At 42.2% G+C, this 20,199-nt stretch overlaps 1 protein-coding gene across 2 annotated transcripts; it reads left to right on the forward strand.

Moving 5' to 3' along the window:
- Window positions 1-1,261: 1,261 nt before the first annotated feature.
- zgc:123010 (uncharacterized protein LOC641500 homolog) lies at window positions 1,262-16,358 on the forward strand. 2 transcript variants are annotated; one of them, XM_059359527.1, is made up of 16 exons: window positions 1,262-1,475; window positions 5,556-5,638; window positions 5,722-5,802; window positions 5,931-5,987; window positions 6,069-6,293; window positions 7,898-8,011; window positions 8,474-8,519; window positions 8,719-8,809; window positions 8,906-9,047; window positions 9,167-9,271; window positions 12,136-12,229; window positions 12,351-12,384; window positions 12,576-12,653; window positions 12,843-12,945; window positions 13,035-13,156; window positions 13,778-16,358. In XM_059359527.1, exons 1-16 carry the CDS (start codon window positions 1,418-1,420, stop codon window positions 13,911-13,913), a joined length of 1,569 nt encoding a protein of 522 aa, XP_059215510.1. In that variant the 5' UTR covers window positions 1,262-1,417; the 3' UTR covers window positions 13,914-16,358. The 2 variants fall into 2 exon arrangements, with proteins under 2 accessions (XP_059215510.1, XP_059215511.1); XM_059359528.1 differs by having other exon boundaries at window positions 6,069-6,281.
- The last annotated feature ends 3,841 nt before the right edge of the window (window positions 16,359-20,199 follow it).

A 20,199-nucleotide genomic window follows, 5' to 3' on the forward strand; every position in this document is an offset into this window, starting at 1 on the left:
GTATCAGGACCTGAAAACAGCTTAATGGAATCCAGTCATGTCTTATGTCTGAGCTTTCCCAACTAAGATGTGTCAAAATGTCCTCTGTGAAAAAAGCCTATTTATCCACAGCACACTGTGAAGTGTTTTTGTATAAATGTCAAACAAGTTAATGAAAGGTGACTGTTTAATTGAGTGTGGCCTAATGGGTTTTCTGCAAGTTCAGTACTTTGACAGAAAAACAAAACTTTTATTTTGCTTTCAGTAAGGGTTAGTTTAAGGATCAGTATAATTGTGTATGGGCAACCAAACTAGTTTGTCCTATGGAAGAAGAAAAAAATTCACTATTGATCTTGATCTGTCTGAAAGAACGAATTCAAGTAAATACGCATTGCAATGTAATTTATAATAGTCTGGCGTCCTGTCCAGGGTGTACCCCGCCTCTCGCCCAATGACAGCTGGGATCGGCTCCAGCCCCCGCGACCCGATTGCGGATAAGCGGTTAATGGTAATGAATGAATGTAATTTATATATATTTTTTTGCTACTTAATATTTGTATTTCTATATTTTTCTTTGGAAACCTGAATCACATTCCCAGTATGTGCACACGTACGTGGCCAAAAAAGATGATTGTGATTAAAAAAAATAGACATTACATACCTGTCGAGGTTGAAGAGGGCCAATTCAGGATTGGTTGAAATACAAATACTGCAATTCTCTCCACCTAGATCAGGGGTGTCAAACTCTGGCCCGCGGGCCAAATTTGGCCCGCAGTGTAATTTTATTTGGCCCGCGAGGCAATACCAAATTATTATATTATTATTGTACTACAAAAGCTGACCCACCGGTAAAAGGTTTATTTGATCAATGTTGGCCCGCAATTTTATTCAAGTTTTAAATTTTGGCCCCCCTGTGTATTTGAGTTTGACACCCCTGACCTAGATCGTATAGGGACATGAGTATTAAATTGAATATTAATTTGAATTCCACAACCACTTAAACCTGCTTGTAGATGCTTCAATACTAGCCCATATAATGACAACAGAATGTAGGCAACATAAATGTAATTCATAATGTCATTATTATTTTTTAAATGGACACTATTCGCATTGTTAATTAGCGATATGAGGCATATATAAATGTTTTTCTTTGTTTGTACAGTTTGTACTCCCTCACTCACTTACTTTGATAAGACCACAGACTGTATAAATAAGGATAAGACCTGAATAGTTCAAACGTCGATAGCGGTGTACTGTGCCTTTAAGACGTCGTTCAGGGTGGACCCAGCGTCGGTGTTTGACGCTCAGGAAGTGGACTAAACCACCAAAGATTCCCGCAGATTCGATATCGATTGTCCCAATGTTACAAACGTGTTTTACACTGACCTAAACATTTGTTTAAATACTTTTTATGGGATATTTGAGACGATAATGCTGGATGGTTGCACTCATGAAATTCACCAGAGATATATGCAGGCTGCTGGGACTCGGGAGCGGTAAGAAACGTCCCACTTTTTTAGAAAACTTTCTGAACTCAACCACAAGTTAAATTAATCCCGTAAGCGATAACGAAGCGCGTGTGACAGTGAAACTCCGACTTTTATCTCACACGCGGTTTAGTAAACCGATTGTTTGTGGAAGTATTTCGCAGTTGTCTCAGTCGTGAAGTTCAAATTGAGTTGTTGGGGAAACAATGAAAGTTCCTCTCTTGCCAGTTACACCCTTGCTTGCACCACTTCCAAGTTTGCGCAGTCGGTGCCATAAACTTGTTGTAATAACCTATCTAAAACACACTTTCACATACTTTAACAATCACGACGCCTGTAATAAAACTTACAAGTCTAAGTATGTTTTATATAACATGAGATGTTTGTTTAAGGCCCAAACTGATACAGTTTAGAAGCACATTCCCCGGTGCATGTTGGTATGATAACAATGCCTCAAATAGGTGGTAAAAGCTCTGCAGCTCAGAACTTGCGCAGTGGTACATCACGTTATGTGCCTTTAAATACAGTATGTCATGTGCTCACACTTTGTTCCTGATCTCGGTTCTCCATGTGTGTTTGATTTCAGGCTGTAGGGCAGGTTAGTTTACTGACTTAGTGGTAAGACCACATCAGAGGCGGCTCAACATTCATTCATGTTAATGATTACACAATTATAAAATGTGTATCTAAATCTGCGTCTTCAAATGTCCTTTTTTCCCCAGATTATTACACAATAAAGGGGTCAGGATAAATTAGGCTAAATCAAAGGGCAAACTGAATGTTTTGGTATTGCTGGGGCTGGTAGTCCATACTCAATACCTGAATAACACTGTACCAAGTGTTATCCAAACTTTTCCAGTCAAGCATGTAATACTCTTTGTACAGTCATTTAGAAAAAAAGACAATGTCTTAATGATTGATGATACTCACAGCCATTCACTACAGTGTTCTTCGATATATTGCAGTGTGAATGGCCCACAGCGAGTGATTCTGGTTGAAATGTTTCATGTAGAAATCATTTGGATGGGGAGTAGTGGTGGTGGCATTTTACACTTATGTGAATATAAAATTCAGTTTTGGGAAAAATAATAATAATGAAGTAATGCACTACTCTATCAGTATCTTTATCATTGCCCTTATTTGTATGATTTCCAACTACAAGTACAGCCCGACAGACATTGGTTGAACGATATTATCGGGTGATATAGACCTATCGAAGACCAATCGGTATCAGTGTATATGCTGTCTGATATGTGCCGCTATGAAAACCTTTTTCTACTCTATAATGTAGAAAATGTTGCTTGGCATGATTTGCTCTTTTAATTCTTTTAAAAATCCCATATCGGCCGGGCTCTGACAAAAAGTAATGCACTGGAATTTGGAATTTCCATAAAACATTTGACAGTTGAAGAAGCAACATAATTTTGAAATCCACATAGCTCACCTTTCGGGTGGATGGTATGGGTGGTGGATGGGTCAAACACCCTGCTCTTTAACCAGAAGACAGGTGTTTGTGTCCCATTGTTGGAAGTTATGTCTGAAAATTGTTTTTTTTTTTTTTTTTTTTTGCTTTTTTCAAAAGTCTGACCTTGTACCTTTTTCCTAACCTGGGATAGTGGTTGTGGTGCCTGACCTTAAGTGGTTGTGGTGGCTTAACTTAACCTAACAGTAGTTACGTGTCAGCAGTGTGTTGAACAGTACTCGTCACATGTCACATTCTGTAGGATATAATTAGAATCGTGTGCAAAAGTTTTCATATGAAATCATATGTACCCCTTCATGAGACTAAGTTGCTCTTGTAAACAACAGTTGTATCTTTCGGCAATGCACTTTTGGTAGAAAGACTGATGATTCACTGAGTCAGTTTACAAAAAAACTCAAAACCACAAACACCTGATTGGTAAAGATAGAATTATGATCTCTCTCTCTCTCTCTCTCAGTTCCTGTCCCCCCTCTATCTGTGTAATGCTGTGTAAAGACAAAACTCTGTGAAACAGATTTCCAGATTAAAGCTCCAGTCTATGATGATACACTGTTGTTTAACATTCCTGTGGAAAGAGCTCACCTTTCAACTCAACACTAATTTAAGCAGTCTCCTTGAAGGGGAGAAACAGAGACTCTTTTGTGATCTTGGATCATTTATTTGTAAAGCGTACATTCCATTATAGTTAAGATTTAACAAAAACCCTGATTCAGCTGATGGGATGGAGCTGCGCCCTAGCAGTGGATGTTTCTTGACATATGAGCAGTGAGCCAGTTCTGGACAGCTGAAATTCCTTTTACTTTCTATATATGCTTGGAGGCACTAACCCCTCACAATGGTGGATTGGCAAACTATACTGATACTAATGAGACTTGGTTCGACATATGCAAAAATAAATAGATGGTGCTGACATTAGGGCTAACAATTATTTTCCTCATCCTTATCTATTATTTCCTCAATAATCATTTTGTCTGTAAAATGCCGAGTTTCTATTTTCTGGAAGTCCACTGTGTCTGTTTTTGTCTAAAACCCAAAGATGTTCCGTTAGATTATATAAAACTGAAAGAAAGCATGAAATCTCCATATTTAAAAGTCTGAAAACAGCATTTTGTGCCATTTTATTCATGGAAAAGTACTTTAACAATTAATCGATAATGAAAATAGTGATAATTCTACTGTTTATGCACAAATTAACTAGTGGAGTAATCTTTGGGGCTCTTCCATGAATATACACGAATTTATGTTTTTTTTTTGTTGTTGCTTTTACCTGCACTGTCTCAAACAATAACCAGAGCTCTTAAACCCTAGAATACCAATATAGAGCTGAAATGAGGAAGTCCAGTTCTTTTGCACAGAAACGTAGCAGCTCAACAGTATTGAGCAGTACAGAGTTGCAATTCCCATCAAAGGCTCCCGAGTCACAACATGAGTCACAGACCAAGTATGAATTTGTCACGACTGAACAAATTGAAATCTGACACCACACTGAATCCTGCATGGTCCAGTGTTTTGCTTCCTTTTGTCTTTTCTATTTGTCTGCTGCCATTGGGCCTAAATCAGCCAACACACACACACACACACACACACACACACACACACATATCCCACATTCAGGCCAGTGGTTGTTGTCTACGTCAAGTTTCTGAGAAAAGATACCATGTTCTCAAACACCAGAGCCCGAGACTGATGTGTGTTACATGTTGGGCCTGCTGCAGTGGAAAGCTTTGAGCAAACATCTCACTCTCAAGACCAAAATTAAACAATCTGAATTAACAACGCTGTGTGCATTTTTGTCTCATGTCGAGCTTTTCTGGCTCTTTATATGAGAAAGCATTACATCACTTTTCCTGTCTCCACCCACTGTAATTTAGTGTTGTGCATTTGGTTATCAAGGTTATTGTGGACTTGAATATGAATGAGGAAGGAGGGACATGTGTATTTGATAATCATATGGCCAATATTTATTCTGGTCGTCACGGTCAGACACTTGCATAAATCATGCTGCTGGTAGATGTGCAGATGGTTAAACGTACAGTCAAATCTTGTACAGAGCAACATGATTGTACTGTTATAATTTAAGGGACAGTTTGATCAAGATTGTTTTGGTGTACGCTAGAAAGAAAATTGTTTCAACATGAAACTGCTCAAAATAAATGTCGATAATCTTAAGTAATTGGTTTGTGATTTCTAGAAAGATACATTGCTGTTGACTTTTTCAGATGTATTTTTGTGGTGCTTTGAGGACCACAAGTTGAGTGACATCTAGTTCTATTATATGCAAGAGAAGTTAGACCAATACTCAGCAATTCACACCAAAACAACCTAGATTGATTAAGAGCACTACAGAGAAGAAATATGTATTTTTGATTATGGGTTGAACTGTCTCTTTAAGACATGTGTAATTGATAGTGACGTTGCAACACATTACTATCTGATAAAACATAATGTACATAAATAAAGAGTTCTTGTTCATATCATATCAATGCAACAACAACAGCTATTTTCTTGATAACAGCTGTTTCAGCTGATATTATTCCTGATTCCTGAACATTGACTAAAATGATGACAGTTTCTAAAGAGCTGATGTGTTGTGTATTTCCCAACAGGCCCCCCTGTCCAGCAGCAGGAGGAGCAGATGGACTGTAGTGTTGCAACCCCTGATCCAGTTGATGATGCCACTTTGTCACAGGTAAACAAATAGTGTCAGACTGACAGGGCAATGTCAGGAGTGAAGGCAAAGTGTGCAATGTTAATCTGTGTGTGTTTATTTAGGATGCATTAAATGGAGAGGAGGATCTGAGTGAGGAGGAGAAGGTCAGACAGAGGGCAGAGCGACGCAAAGCCAAGAGGAAGGTTAGCACACAAATCCTAACACTGTAAACATCCTATTTGTTGCATTTTTAATAAGTAAAGGTATTTTGCTATGTACAATGGGTTAAGTCATGCATTTTCTGATGTGTCGGGTACTGCGTCTGTTTCAGCGCCGCCGAAAACGTAAGAAGCAGGAGCAGGTTAAGCAAAATGAGAATGCTGAACGGGTAATAATCATAATTTTCCTTCAAGGAATGCATTCTGCATTTCCTTTTACTGTGAATAACTGTATGGTCTTAACACATTAGGATGATGAAGATGAGGACGGAGGTGCCGAGTCTGAACTGGATGAGAGCGAGTCAGAAGCTGAAGGTGCTGCTGAAGAGGAGAAAGACGGAGTGCAAAAAGAGGAGAAAAAGGAGGTGAAGTCAGCTGCTGCACACAAGTATGTTGCCACTCCAGACATGGCTCCTTCGGGAATCAAAGGGCATCAGAAGACCCAAGCCAGGTCCGCTGAAGAGGTAGGAACTATGGTGAGCTATACTTGAGTATCATACATGAATGGATCCTCTGTTGCTGTTATTTGTAGTTATAAGCCATCAGTGCACAGGAGTTTGCAGGTTTTAGCTTCCAACAAACACCACAGTAGAATTTAATATCATTCATAGAAAAACATTTTTTAGACGCCTAAAAAACCCAATAATAATTTAAATCAAAAATGAAATGGTTATCGATGCACTCTTCAAAGCAATAGTTTTACCTTACAGAACACAGGAGATGCTGGTCTACTGCGGCCTCAACCAGTTCATTTATTTGTGTAACTGTGTGACGTTGGTGAGTCTTAACTAACCTTTTTAAGACGTCAAAGTCAAACAATAACACAAACAAACCAAGCGCTCGAGGAAGCGGTAGACCAGCAACTCCTGTTTTCTGCAAGATACAATTACGTTTTTGTCAATAGAGTCCCCCAGGTCAACATAAACAGGGCGGTCTGAAAGCAAGGCAAAGCAATACAAATATTCTAAATGTAGTCTACACTTATTTAGGGTATGCATTTTTCAGGTGGCACGTTTCAATTAGGGTAAAAAGTGGCCGCTGGGAAAGCGTCTCCATTACAAAAAAGGCCCCATAGGGATTCACGAGACTCCGGAGTTGACGTATGGTTTTCGATCTTCGCACAATCACTTAGCGACAGTTTCGACCGTATACGTGTGTGTGTGTGTGTATATATATATATATGTGTGTGTCTATGCGGGAGACACATCAGACTTAAACAATAAGAGATGGAAGCAGAGCTTGCTGTAACAGCATTCAAACAACTGCGACCACCGTCGCTATCTGTGCACAGCGTCCGCCGCTGATCATAGACAAACAACATCACTAAATGTGCACAGAACTTCCGATGCTTGTTGTAAACAGAGATCGTTATGTGAACACATACTGCTGCAGCACATACACTTACTGCCACAGAGCTAACTGTGTAGCCTATTAGCACTGTGCAACTGTGCACCTCGTTCCGGGACACTGGACTGCACTTTGAAAGGGCAAAATATCGTGCCTTCACGGGATCATTATGAACGCCCTAAGGCGAAAAGCCAGCACAGATCTTTTCAGCAATATAGCGGGACGTTTACAGGACTGCACTATGAAAGGGGCTTATGTTTCTTGTCGCTTGTGACTACTCGCTACTTCGCCGGCTTTTAGAGATGGCGCGTGTTGTTGTGGTGTCTAGTACTACGGCACATCACGCTTAGCGTTCTATCCGATCAGGAACCAGGCTTTTTTCATGAGAGAAAAATGTCCTTGCTCTTTAAAAAAGAAAATGGCTACTCGGGACGGCTCATATTCAAATTATGGGCGTTTCGGCGAGTGAGACCCGCCTCATTCCGGGTATTTGACTGTAGTGGAAACATGGCTATAGCTTAGCTTCCGTGTCTGTACATCTGTCTGCTTCTCCAATCTGGGCGCATGCTGACTATGGATAAGTACCTCATTCAACTCCACTTCAATATATCTGAACAGTCGCTTTAAAGTTGAATCTGTTGGGGTAGTATGTGTTAGATATATACGCCTGTGTGCTTGTAGGCCTGGACGGCACACAACTAAAAACCAATGTCTAACTTTCTGTTTCCCACAGGAGCCAGAGTGGGATGTGAGCAGTGCCTTCTTTGCTAATGCTGCTAGCCATATTAAGCCCAAAGGATCAAGTCGCAAGTCCAAAGAAAACAAAGAGAACGAAGCCAGGAGAGAGGTGAATGAATGCTGATAGATAATGTAGGATAGGAAGTAAGTATCAGCTCCTGTCTTAACTGTGAACTATTTTTTTTTGTGGCAGCAGTATGTTCCTCTCTCAGTTCCAAAGTCTAATGTGTGGGAAAAGTGGACTCTGGACCACAAAAGCCTTTACAGCAGTTGATATGTGTGTGTATGTGTGTTGACTTACTATATCTCAGCTGTAGGACGCAGCTTAGACCTTGGATATCTTGAATTTTTAATTGTTCTAATGCATATCTACTCTATATTAATGACAATGCAAAAAATAGACACAGTAAACTAAAACACCTTTATTATTTTAGATTTACAGCAGTTTATGCATACTTCATTTATCTGATTTGAAAAAGCAAATCAAATCAGAGCACTTCCTGTGGAGACTGTTCAGAATTTTATGATCAAGTACATTTTCACACTGATAAAAATAATATTTTTCCATCAGACAAATGGAACTGACACCATGACCAAGAAAAGCGCGTCACTGACAGGTAAACAATGGTTTTTGCATAGCAGGCTACATAAACAGCTTTTTAATGGGTTATTCGATGAAAAAGAGCCTTAGAGGAAATTATTGATTACACATTTTCTTTTTGCAAGCATGTCAGCATGCAGCACTGTGGTCAGTTGAGCTCTCAGGGTGTCGACTCACCAGAAAATTATTTTCAAGCAGTTTTTTCTTTCTTGCAGAAAAAGGCATAAAGCTGGTGCAGGAGGGGCAGTATGTACAAGCTGTCAGTATGTTTACAGAAGCCATCAAATGTGATCCAAAGGATAACAGGTACCTCATTTGTGGTCATGAGTCGTTCATTTCAATGGAAGTACATACATTTTATACAAATGTAACATTAATTTTGCATTAAATTACATTCTGTAGGTTCTTTGGGAACCGTTCGTATTGTTATTACTGCTTGGAGCAGTACCCTCAGGCCCTGGTCGATGCTGAACGTTCCATTCAGCTGGCCCCAGACTGGCCCAAAGGACACTTTCGCAAGGGCAGTGCTCTCATGGGCATGAAGGTAGGCACATGGCATATAGCATGTGATCAAAGAAATATCTGCTGAATAACTTCACACTAAGAGTATAACAAGATTAGTGTTTACTCGCTGATTTTTGGGGGTCTTTGTGTGCGTTGTAGCGGTACAGTGAGGCGGAGAAGGCCATGGAGCAGGTGCTGAAACTCGACAAAGACTGTGAGGAGGCTGTCACGGATCTCTTTAACTGCAAAGTTCTGCAGTTGATGGTAATTACACCTACACGTTACACTGTGTTTGATTGTTAATCATGAAATCTTAATTTAAAATGGATTTTTTTTGTGTGTGTTCTCTTTCATAATATTTCGTTCGATGTCTCACTATGGGATGCACGCCCCCGCTGCAGACCTCAGAAGCATTAATCTCAATACGCCAATCCTGATTGGCTGGTAAACGTGTCCGTCCGTCCGCCCGCGGTAGTCCCACCTCCTATAAGTACCGCCTGCGGACGGGAACACGTCATTCAAACACCTCTTCTCACCTGGAGCATATCTTGCGTCCAAGGCTGGCTAGCTTAACTGTCTGTAGACGGATCTTACTTAGCTTCTGTCGCCGGGCGCTAGCTAGTTTTTTGGACATTTTATTTGCTTCGTCGATCATACCAGATCGATTTCAGTGCTTCCTAGCCCCACCACGGCTTGGTCAGCACTGTCCTCGGCGCCACGCCAGGCAGCTCGTGTACCGAGTGTCGGCACACCAGCCGGTCCCTCGGTGCAATTAGCGTTAGCACACCAGCTAACCATCCTCGACTCCCTGCCTGCACACCAGCTCGCACGGAATGGAGGTGAATACCCCTCACACCAGAGGGCACGGAGACTCAGCGGCCCGCTCGTGCCGCTGTGGGAACAAGATTGCGAGCAGGGATCCACACCAGGTCTGCTCGGGCTGCCTAGGGCTGGAACACGCCCGGCTAGCTATCGACGTCCCCGGCTCGTGTCAACACTGCGCGGTGTTCACGGTCAAGAGTCTCCGCCGACGGCTAGCCCGCCAGGCTAGCTTGTCTGGGTTCGACCCCTATCTCCCATCCGACGGCGCCGCCGGAGACGGAGAGGAGACGGGGGTCGCTGCGGTGGCGGTACCGGAGGCTTGCGCCAGCTGGGGCTCCCAGGCTGACCTCGCCACGGTCTCCCCGCAGGAGGAAGACGTCCTGGAATTGGACTATGGGGACGATGATGACTGCGCCTCTGAACTCCTCATATCAGAGGATGAAGAAGAGGACGACGTCTTCATCACTCCGGCCGGGGCTACAAAGCCCGCGGTCTCCGTTGCCTTTCGGGATGGAGATGAGAGTAGCTCACCAGCCTCTCCCCTCCCCAGCTCGGACATGCTCGACGTGTGCAAACGCGCTGCTGCCCGGCTGGCCATCCCCTGGCCCGCTGTCGTAGCTGAGACCACCAGGTCCCGCTACGAGGGGAAGAAATTGCCCCTGGCCAGGAGCGCGACAAGGCAACATTGGCCTGCGATGCATTGGCTGGCGGAGATATATCGGTTGCTGTGCACCCAACCCTGGCAGCTCCCGCTGCGCAGGGACCTGCTGTCGCAAGGGGGGGGGATGGTCTTCCATCCGCACCCGGAGCGCCTGGCGCTCTGGGCTTGGCCCCTGAGTGGCTCAATCTGTCGCTGGGGGTCTCTCACAGCGAGTGATTTCCACTATTCAGAGTGCTCGAGCCGCCTCCACTAGGTCTCTGTATGACTGCAAGTGGAGGGTGTTTGAGGAGTGGTGCCACAGAAACGGCCACGTTCCTTTTCAGTGTCCGGTGGGGGTGATTTTGTCATTCTTGCGGGACCTGATTGACAATCGGAAGGCTTTCTCCACGGTTAAGGTGTACTTGGCGGCTATTGCCGCGTGCCACGTGGGGTTTGGGAAGCTAACGGTGGGCCAGCACCCGCTCGTTTGCCGTTTTATGAAGGGGGCGCGCAGGCTTCTCCCCGTGTCCAGGCCGCTGGTGCCGCCTTGGGACCTGGCTGTGGTTTTGGAGGGGCTCAAGGGCCCTCCGTTTGAACCACTGGAGGGGGCCGACTTGAAACACGTGTCTCTCAAGGCGGTGTTGTTACTGGCTCTGGCTTCGGCGAAGCGGGTTAGTGACATTCATGCGCTCTCGGTGCACCCGTCGTGCACTCAGTTCTTCCCGGGAGATGTGAGGATGACCTTGAGGCCCAACCCGGCTTTTGTGCCTAAGGTGGTGGGCTCATGTTCTCCTATTGACCTTGTGGCCTTTGCTGCCTCATCTGGTGAGCAGCGGTCGCATGCGTTATGTCCAGTCCGTGCTGTGCGCACCTATGTGGATAGGACAGGGGGGTTCAGGAGGAGCGATCAGCTGTTCGTCTCCTGGGCTAGTCCTCATAGAGGGAAGCCTATTACGAAGCAGCGCCTGTCCCACTGGGTGGTGGAGGCGATTGCTTTGGCCTATGCGGGTCAGGGTTTGCAGCCACCTGTGGGTCTGCGAGTGCACTCGACTCGGGGCGTGGCTACATCCTGGGCCTTGTTCAGGGGAGTGTCTGTTCAGGACATTTGTGCGGCGGCGAGTTGGTCCTCGCCTCTCACTTTTGTCCGCTTTTATATGTTGGACGTCTCCGCTCCGTGCGTGGCAAGCGTGGTGTTGATGTCCTGATTGGAACAGATTGTTTTCCCTGAGGGTTGGTGGACGCTGGATAAGCTTGTCTGGCAATACGGGAGCAACCATATCCCATAGTGAGACATCGAACGAAATATTATGAAAGAGAACTTTAGGTTATTTACATAACCCCGGTTCTCTGAGTAATATGAGTGAGATGTCTCACCAGACAACCCTTCTTGCTTGGGCGGGTGAGAAGAGGTGCTTATCTTGAATGACGTGTTCCCGTCCGCAGGCGGTACTTATAGGAGGTGGGACTACCGCGGGCGGACGGACGGACGGACACGTTTACCAGCCAATCAGGATTGGCGTATTGAGATTAATGCTTCTGAGGTCTGCAGCGGGGGCGTGCATCCCATAGTGAGACATCTCACTCATATAACTCAGAGAACCGGGGTTATGTAAATAACCTAAAGTTTTCATGACTGGCTATTCATTTTTCTTCATTCTTTCTACAGGACCTTGGTTTTGAAGAAATGCAAAGTGTCCTACTGCTGGAGAAATTTTCAACTGTGCAGGCTGTTCTGGCATCTTGTTCTGATGCTGCCAGAGGTGGGCCATATTTACATATTTTATAAAATCACTGGGGAACAGTGGTGTAAGCAGTAGAATTCTATGTGTTGATATCCTACAGTGTTTTTTTATATTGATGAAGCTCTTTTTGTTTTGTCAGCTGTGGGCCAAGATCCATCAGTTGTACAACCAGGGTAAGTAACCGTTTGCTTGTCCAGTAAAAGCCACGGTCGATAAGGGTTAGTCTGGTCTTTTCTGGCTAAAATGGATAATCTTTCACTCATTTGTCTTTATTGGTTGTCACACCTACATTGCTCTTTGAAGAAGTTTCGACAAATGATGTATCTGAGCTTGCAGTCACATTTTTTCTCTGTCTTTTCTTCAGAAGCCCTTGCCCATCCCTGTGGGTGGGAAATGTGACCACTGAGCTAACTGAGAAACATCTATGGGACCTTTTTAAAATGTATGACCCTAATCCAGTACAATATATAACCTAATTCATGACTTGAAATCAGTTTTTATAAAAGCAAGGTACTAATCCTGATTTACTAACTGAAAAGACACACACTTGTGTGTGTACAAAAACATGGAAATGTCATTTAAAAAAGGTGGTTATTGGCTTGTCTGTTAAGTTGGTTGATTTACATTACAGGTATGGTGAGATTGAGAGTATCCGTGTTCTGCATGAGAGATTCTGTGCCTTTGTCAACTTCAAGAATGCACTCATGGCGGCACGGGCCATGGAGAAACTCAATGTGAGGACTTATTTAGTTCCCCTCTTTCAGTCTTGTGTTTGCTTTTAAAGAACATTGTTACAGAGTTGCATATATGCTTCCTCTCACAGGGTTATTGTATTGAGAACACACGTTTAGTGGTGCGCTATCCTGACCGTCGCACTCAGAGGGTCCTTCCCATTCCACTTAAAACCTGTCTCCCTGTCACACAGCAGGCAGGGGCAGCTGTTGGGTAAGAAGTACTTCTGCCTCACTTTAGAAACTCTGTCACTCAAATCATACATTAGCTTCTTTGCATATGACGTCCAGCAGGTTTCCTAGGTATTGACTACCAACACTGCACAGATGTCTATAATTTGCACTGTTTACGGCTGTTCCACTCAATCAAATTGGAGAAAAACGTACTACTACTGTACTTTTAAGTCCCGAAAATAGTAGTACTTAACTTTACTACTTACTTTACTAAAAAAAAACACAGAGAAACGGTGGCAGAGGTAGATCAATAGCCTCCATCTGAAGTCTGGGGGAGCGGAGTCAACTGAAGTTAAGTTAAAGCATTGCACTAAACCATTTTAAGGTGGTATTGCCATGCAATTACAATGTGCTGTGATAACTTTTCCATATTTATTAGCCATGTGTTGTGTGCAGGTTGATCAAACCCTTTTATGTAGTCACTTTGCTCTATTTCCAATTTCTGCAACATATGGAATTATCACATCTTGCCCTCCAGTGGAATTTTGCACGTCACAATATTCACGTGATTGCAAACAAACTGCAGTTTTAATTACTTTATTCTTAATGTGTTTTCTCTGTGTCTTTTGTCTCTATTTATGTCATCTTTCACCCTGCCAAGACCTCGACGACGTGGCCCAGTGAACGGAGACGAGTGTTACTTCTGGAGAACCACCGGCTGCCATTTTGGGGACAAATGTCGCTACAAACACATTCCCGATCAGAAAGGCAAGGACAGGAAGCCCTGGCAGCCTTGAACTCTGTTTACTCTGCCTCAGTAGTGTGCAGGAAACTGGGATGCACAGACTGAGCCAACAGAGCTGGTACTTACTGGACCAGGTTCTCTGGGCTAAAAATATTTACTGTAGCAGACTGGACCAGAATAGTCAAAGGATCAGAGCCAGCACACTCAGGCTCTAAGGCAGGGATAATCACACGTGCTGCAAAGGGCTGGATGTATGGAGGTTTATTTCAACCAAAGACTGCACTCACTGATATTGCTCAATAGTAAAACATTAACCAGAGGGGAGCAACAACATGACCTGGTGTAGTCTTTGTTTTGAATGAAAACCTTCACATTCACAGCCCTTCATGGCACGTAGTGACCTGTTCCAGCTTTAAGGGATGCAACTCAACCTCACAGGCATAAAACATAAGGAGGAAGTGAAACTGCTTTGGTCCACTATGGGGAAAAAAGTAGAGGCTCTGTCATATTCAGCAGTAATGAAAGGACTCAATATGGATTTTTCAGGCCAAGGATCTTCCGTGATGATCCGGTGGACCTTCCTTCTTTAAATACTTCACAAATCAATAGTGTTCCTCCCTTTTCTTAAAGTACAGTAACTCGACCAATACTTTAACTTGATGTTTTTGAACCTGTCTTTGAACATATTAAGTTTCTCCATGGTCCATAACTGCTTACATCAGTCTGCGGTTTATACTTGGGCTACATTTCCCTCTCGTTGTTCCTGTTCCAACATTGCCAACCAGACCAAAGACGTACTTGTCATTTCAGTACCTCCCCTATGCAGATGGGGTTTTCTTTTAGCCAATAAGCTGGAGAGACCCAGATAGGTGCCTTTACACTATGCCATGTAGCCTTAATTTGTATTATCATAAATGGTTAAATGAATATAAGAACCACACATTTTACCTGAGGGTTTTCAAATTGTATTTATGCATGGATTAGGTGTATATTTCACTTCATCTGTTGGTTGCCTTTTTGTTTAAAGATTGAATACACACTGCATGCTGGTCAGTTCTCATCACAGCCTCATTGTCCTTGAAGGGAATGGAAGAAGTAACTTGAACACCTGACAAGATCATGCAAAACAGTAGAATAAATACTACCTTTATGAAGGCTGTAGTTTTTAGCAAGACTGTATCAGAGAGGTATTATTCCAACTCTATGGCAGTTTTAGGCCATAGCTGTTGGTTTTGTTGTATTGGATTGCATGAAATGTCAGATTCTGCAGACTTTTTCTCCCTGTTTTGGAGACTGTAGGAGAGCTAGCTGAGGCACTGATCAGTGAGCCCAATGCAAATCAACAAGCCTCATAAAATTTTATCTTAGCATTAGAATAAAGATTTGCATAGTAAACATCTCAGTGCTTTGTCTATGCAAACGAAAAGTGTTGACTTGATTGCCAGTTCTGTGTCAGACAAACAAACTGACAAACTCTGGCAGCCTGTTTCTGTAGGTTGTTAATGTCTGTGAAAAGGCAATATCATGGATAAACAAGTTCAAACTACAAGATAGTGCCTTATAAAAATGCATGTTCAGTCACGCGCACACACAACATTCTTGGCTGCACGTGTAACATGATCCACTAAGAACTTTTGAACCTTGAAAAGCAGTGTTTTTGACCTTAGGGGCCTCCATTTCAGTATTTCAGTGAACCAAAGAATGCTTCCTCTCATTGCTCTGCACTGAAAACACCCTCATTATTTCATGAGTTTCAACACTAGACTGTGCTTTAAATCCCAAATAGCATGTGTCTGTATCATCCACTAGATAACTATTACGGCTACAACACCTGGTTTAAATCCACACTACGTTCACTAGCAAACTATGCACAACATAGTGAGAGTATTTATTTTCCTATTTATACCTTTTTTTCTATTTCTTTTTTACTCATACCTTGGAAGCTAAATACAGCTTTTCATTTACTGGCCTTTTAGTATTTCTATAAGTCCCCTCTTCTGTTTCTTTCCGGCTTTAGAGGCAAGCATTAATGAGAACCATTTAGTGCAAATGTGATCACATGCTGCACTTCTGCTTTTCTTGTATTTACTTTCTGTCTTGTGGCTAAACTTGTGAAAAAGGAATTGGACACCAAACTGCACTTGTTGATTAAACAAACTTGCTCGTTTCTTTTGTGACTGGTGCTGTTATCTGTGGTTGCACAGTGAATTTAATTTCCCAGATTAATACAATGCATTGGATTTTAGCATATTTGAATATCTTAAGGGTATTTAAAAATTGACAAAAGATTCCCCAGGGTTTAATTTTAGCTATTTGGTATGTTTTTAGTCTTTTTACTTTGTTTGAAACTATTTCAGGAAAATGCATTTTAATTATGATGTTCACATTGATAACCAGAGCACTGTAATCCTGTTAATCTTCCAAATATTTTGTATTATCGTTACTGCACTGCAAAAAAGAGTCTTTTATATTTAATAAATGTATTTGAACCACCTAATTCTGAGTCTCTACCTGTGTAATGGCACGAACTGGGGATGAAATGTCTGAGGTATGCAGTTTTTCTGCTGTCATAAAACTGAATTTTCTTGTAGTAGTGTGTAGTTTTGCTGCCATCCACAAGGCGACAGTGTTGTACATGAAAGGTCTGCACTAAAATATGTCACCAACTTAACCAGCCTATGCAATGCATACACATTCATCTTTTTTGATCTCCAGGAACCAGACATTGCTTTAAGTCATTCCTGATGCTCAAAACCCTGAAGAAGTAAATCAAAGCAGGCCAGGCTGGTGTGTGTGTGGGGGGATATGGTAACCCTGTCATCACTAGTAGGAGACACTTGTGTGGTCAGCATGAAAGATGCATTAGGGAATCTGTAACCACCCAGACCAGTGGGAGATGGAGACATGACTAACACTGCTGAGAACGTGTGGGAAAAGCAGCCATTATCCCACAGATGACATTTTGAACAAGGTAACTAAAGTCTTGTGCCACCTGCAAATTCATGTCGTCCATGCAAGCGTGAGAGTGCAAGAGGCTGCAAAAGTAAAGGACTGAAATCTAAAAAATGAAATGCACATGATAATATGTTTCAGTTGACGTTGTTTTGATGGCAGAGGTTCGGCCTTGTGGATTTTATATGTTTATTTGGCTGCTTTTCCACAATCCTTTTAAGTAAAATTGTTTTTGTTGTACACTTTTATACAGTTATGAATACAGACTTTCTCTCCAGCTCCCTAGACTCTTGTGTGTGTGTGTGTGTGTGTGTGTGTGTAATTCATTTGCCCAATAAAATACAAAGCACACAATAACACAAATTTTCTATAAATAATGCAATTTCAGGCCACAATAATTTTGTGGTTAAAATCTCATTTTGGGACTGCCCTAGCATGAGGTTAAATCAAAATCAGTACTACACAGCCTATGAAAACAATTCCAAACTTCAAAATAACCCAATAATCGAAATCCTTTGATAGAATACAGGTGCTTGGTTTGAAAAAAGTGGGCATTTACTTGTGCTGCACAACTGATTTCAATTTTGTTTAATTGCAAAATAAACTTACAATACCCAAATCACAGGAGGTGCAATATTTTTTAAAGCCAATATTGTGGTGCTGCAGAGATGTTGAGGCCTACAAACTGTATTCCACAGACTTAATTAAAAAAAAAAGTTGTTTGGTAGAGATCCTCGCAAAAAACCACACCATGATCATTTTAATATATTCTTTAATTAAAATGAAATGAATGATGCAAAACTGATAATTTCCTCCAATATTGTGAAACGATATTGAAATTGCAATATCAGTCAAAATAATCGCAGTTAGATCTCCATTTTCAAATTGTGCAGCCCCAGCACAGTGATGTTATTGAGTTGCATTATGAAGTGTTACTGGAGCTTGATTCATAGAGACAAGAATAAGGATATGGCAGAATATGGTGCTATGATTTTAGCTTTTCTTCTTTTAATTCCCTGTCTATGTTAAAGTGCAATACTAAATTGGTGGAGTACCCCTTTAAAATTGCATGCATTTCCTTCAAATCAAAGAAAAATGTATACCCACTAAGGATGTTCAACCATTATATTTGAGTTTTAAGTGGGTTTGTGGAGGTATACATTGCTAACAAAAAATTCTAACCCAATGCAATACATTTTTTACTTCAATGTCGAGTTTTAGCACACCTTGGTGTTTTGGAAAAGATGGCCTATGATGTTAGATCTCTCTGCACTATCAGCCCTATAACCTGCAACAGCATATCCTCTATTCAGTATGTGCCTACATGCTCCAAGTAAAAGCGTTATGAAAGCCTGGAGAGACGGCAGTGGGGGTGAGCATGAGGAGGTGCTGTCGTTTGAAAAGGCACTTGTTTATTGTTGGAGAGCATGTATTTATTTCATGCCTCCACAGATTGTGGGTAAGGGCAGAGCCGACTCGGTCGGCGTAATTAGAGAGGTGGAGAGAGAGAGAGAGCGTTCTGCCACAGAGAGCTGCTTCGCCTAGATACTCCTAGCCCTGTGAGCCCTCCGAGAGCCCTGTAATGCACTCTCACTAGCACACACACACACACACCCACTGAGCTGTTAAGTATTGGCACACGGGCAGGGACACCTGTCTGGTCTAGTTTAATTAGTCTGATATGCATCAGTACATCATAAGTTATAATAGAAGAATGTCACACACAGCAACGATAGTTATATTTTTAACCTTAACACCCTCCTTTCCTTTCGCTCGCTTTCCTCTCCATGTCGGCCTTGGAGATCCCTCTGATTTGGCCCCGCTAATAGGGGGTCTGCTCTTCCTGTTCGGGTTTACCAGTCAGGGAGGGACCACCATCCTGCCACCCAGTTGCACCATCAGTAGCACACACAAACATCTCAATTACAGCTTCAAAGTTTACACGTCTGCACACAAATACACATATATGTAACTTATGACTTTTTTTTTCACCCTGTAAGAACCCTGCACACAAGTAAGTGTTTTTACGGTCTTGGTTGATGTTTCGTTTCCTACCTCCCCTGTCATGATTGTAATTCTTCATGTCTATGAATAAACCTTGCTGCCTGAAAAAAGGTGCCCACAGAAGTTTTCTCGAACACTGGAATACAGTTTTATCAACACAACACCCTGAGGCCAAAAATTTCCATGTTGCTATATTTGTCCCAAATCCTCCCGAAATTACTCAAAAAATAAATAAACAAGTTTCTAACATGGAGAAAGGCCTTAGTAGGAAGAAAGCTAAATCGGATCAGGACTGAGCACTGAAGTGACCCCGGATAGGAAGCCATAAACAGGATTTTTACCTCATTTTTTTAATCTGGATCTTCACTGAGGAGTCACATCTTTATACTTGCTATACCATGATGATAGGTTAGACTATAGTAACATACTCCTGGGCAGAGGTGGTATGGCATTTTCTCATCAGTCACATGCACCATGGCTTCTACGGTGAGGCTGCGCCTATTTTAGAGCCGGTGGTTTGCGGCCATCTCAACAAGGAAATATCTACCCTGTGGTATAGGGAGCTTCTTTAAGACACTTGGAGCTTGATGTTTGAAACTATTCTGGAACCAGAGTTCTTCCTGTTGGTTACATTTACACACGTTCACCCTAAGGTTTGGTAACTATCTGCGCCGTGCAGTTGTGTAAAAGCATCTTCAGCCTATGAAAAAAAGAGGTGTGTAAAGAGGCCAGATCAGAGAAAAGCAATTGATTTAAACGCTGGAAAATTAGTTTGATAATGTATTAAGTCAATTTTTGCAAAGGTACTAAACACTCCATCCTGAAACTGATGAGTCTTGTGGTTGCAGGAGACTAATTTCTTAAACATTCACCGTCAGATTAATTTATCTGAGAGGAGCAACTGCCCTATGTTTAATCTCAGAGCTCATTCAGCAATGCTTAAAAGTATTCACAAGCAATTACATAAATGTCAGCAAAGAAATAAGTTAAAATGACAAATTCGCCATCAGTGGGGGAAACCTTCTACTTTTAAAAAAAATAAAATAAAATTTACTTTTTTTTAATTTCTTTGGAAAAGTGCAGACAATTAGGTTGCAATCTAATAAACCAGCTTTACATTTTAGCACTACGTCAACACTTCTACAGTATATGGGAGAAAGATACCTAGTGGGAAAGAGAGCACAGGAGGAGGGAGGGAGGGAGGAAGGGAGGGATATAGGGAGAAGGAGGGCAGAAGGGAGGATTGACTAAGGAGAGCATTTAGTAGACACACTCCTTCACTCAGTCACTCTCCCCTAGCCAGTGACGTCCGCCACACATTTGCTGCGTGCCAGGTGAGTGAACTTTCACCTTATCCTCTTATATTTTTATTTAATTGGTAA

This window comes from Centropristis striata, chromosome 20, assembly GCF_030273125.1.
Source record: "Centropristis striata isolate RG_2023a ecotype Rhode Island chromosome 20, C.striata_1.0, whole genome shotgun sequence".
Lineage (NCBI taxonomy): Eukaryota > Metazoa > Chordata > Actinopteri > Perciformes > Serranidae > Centropristis > Centropristis striata.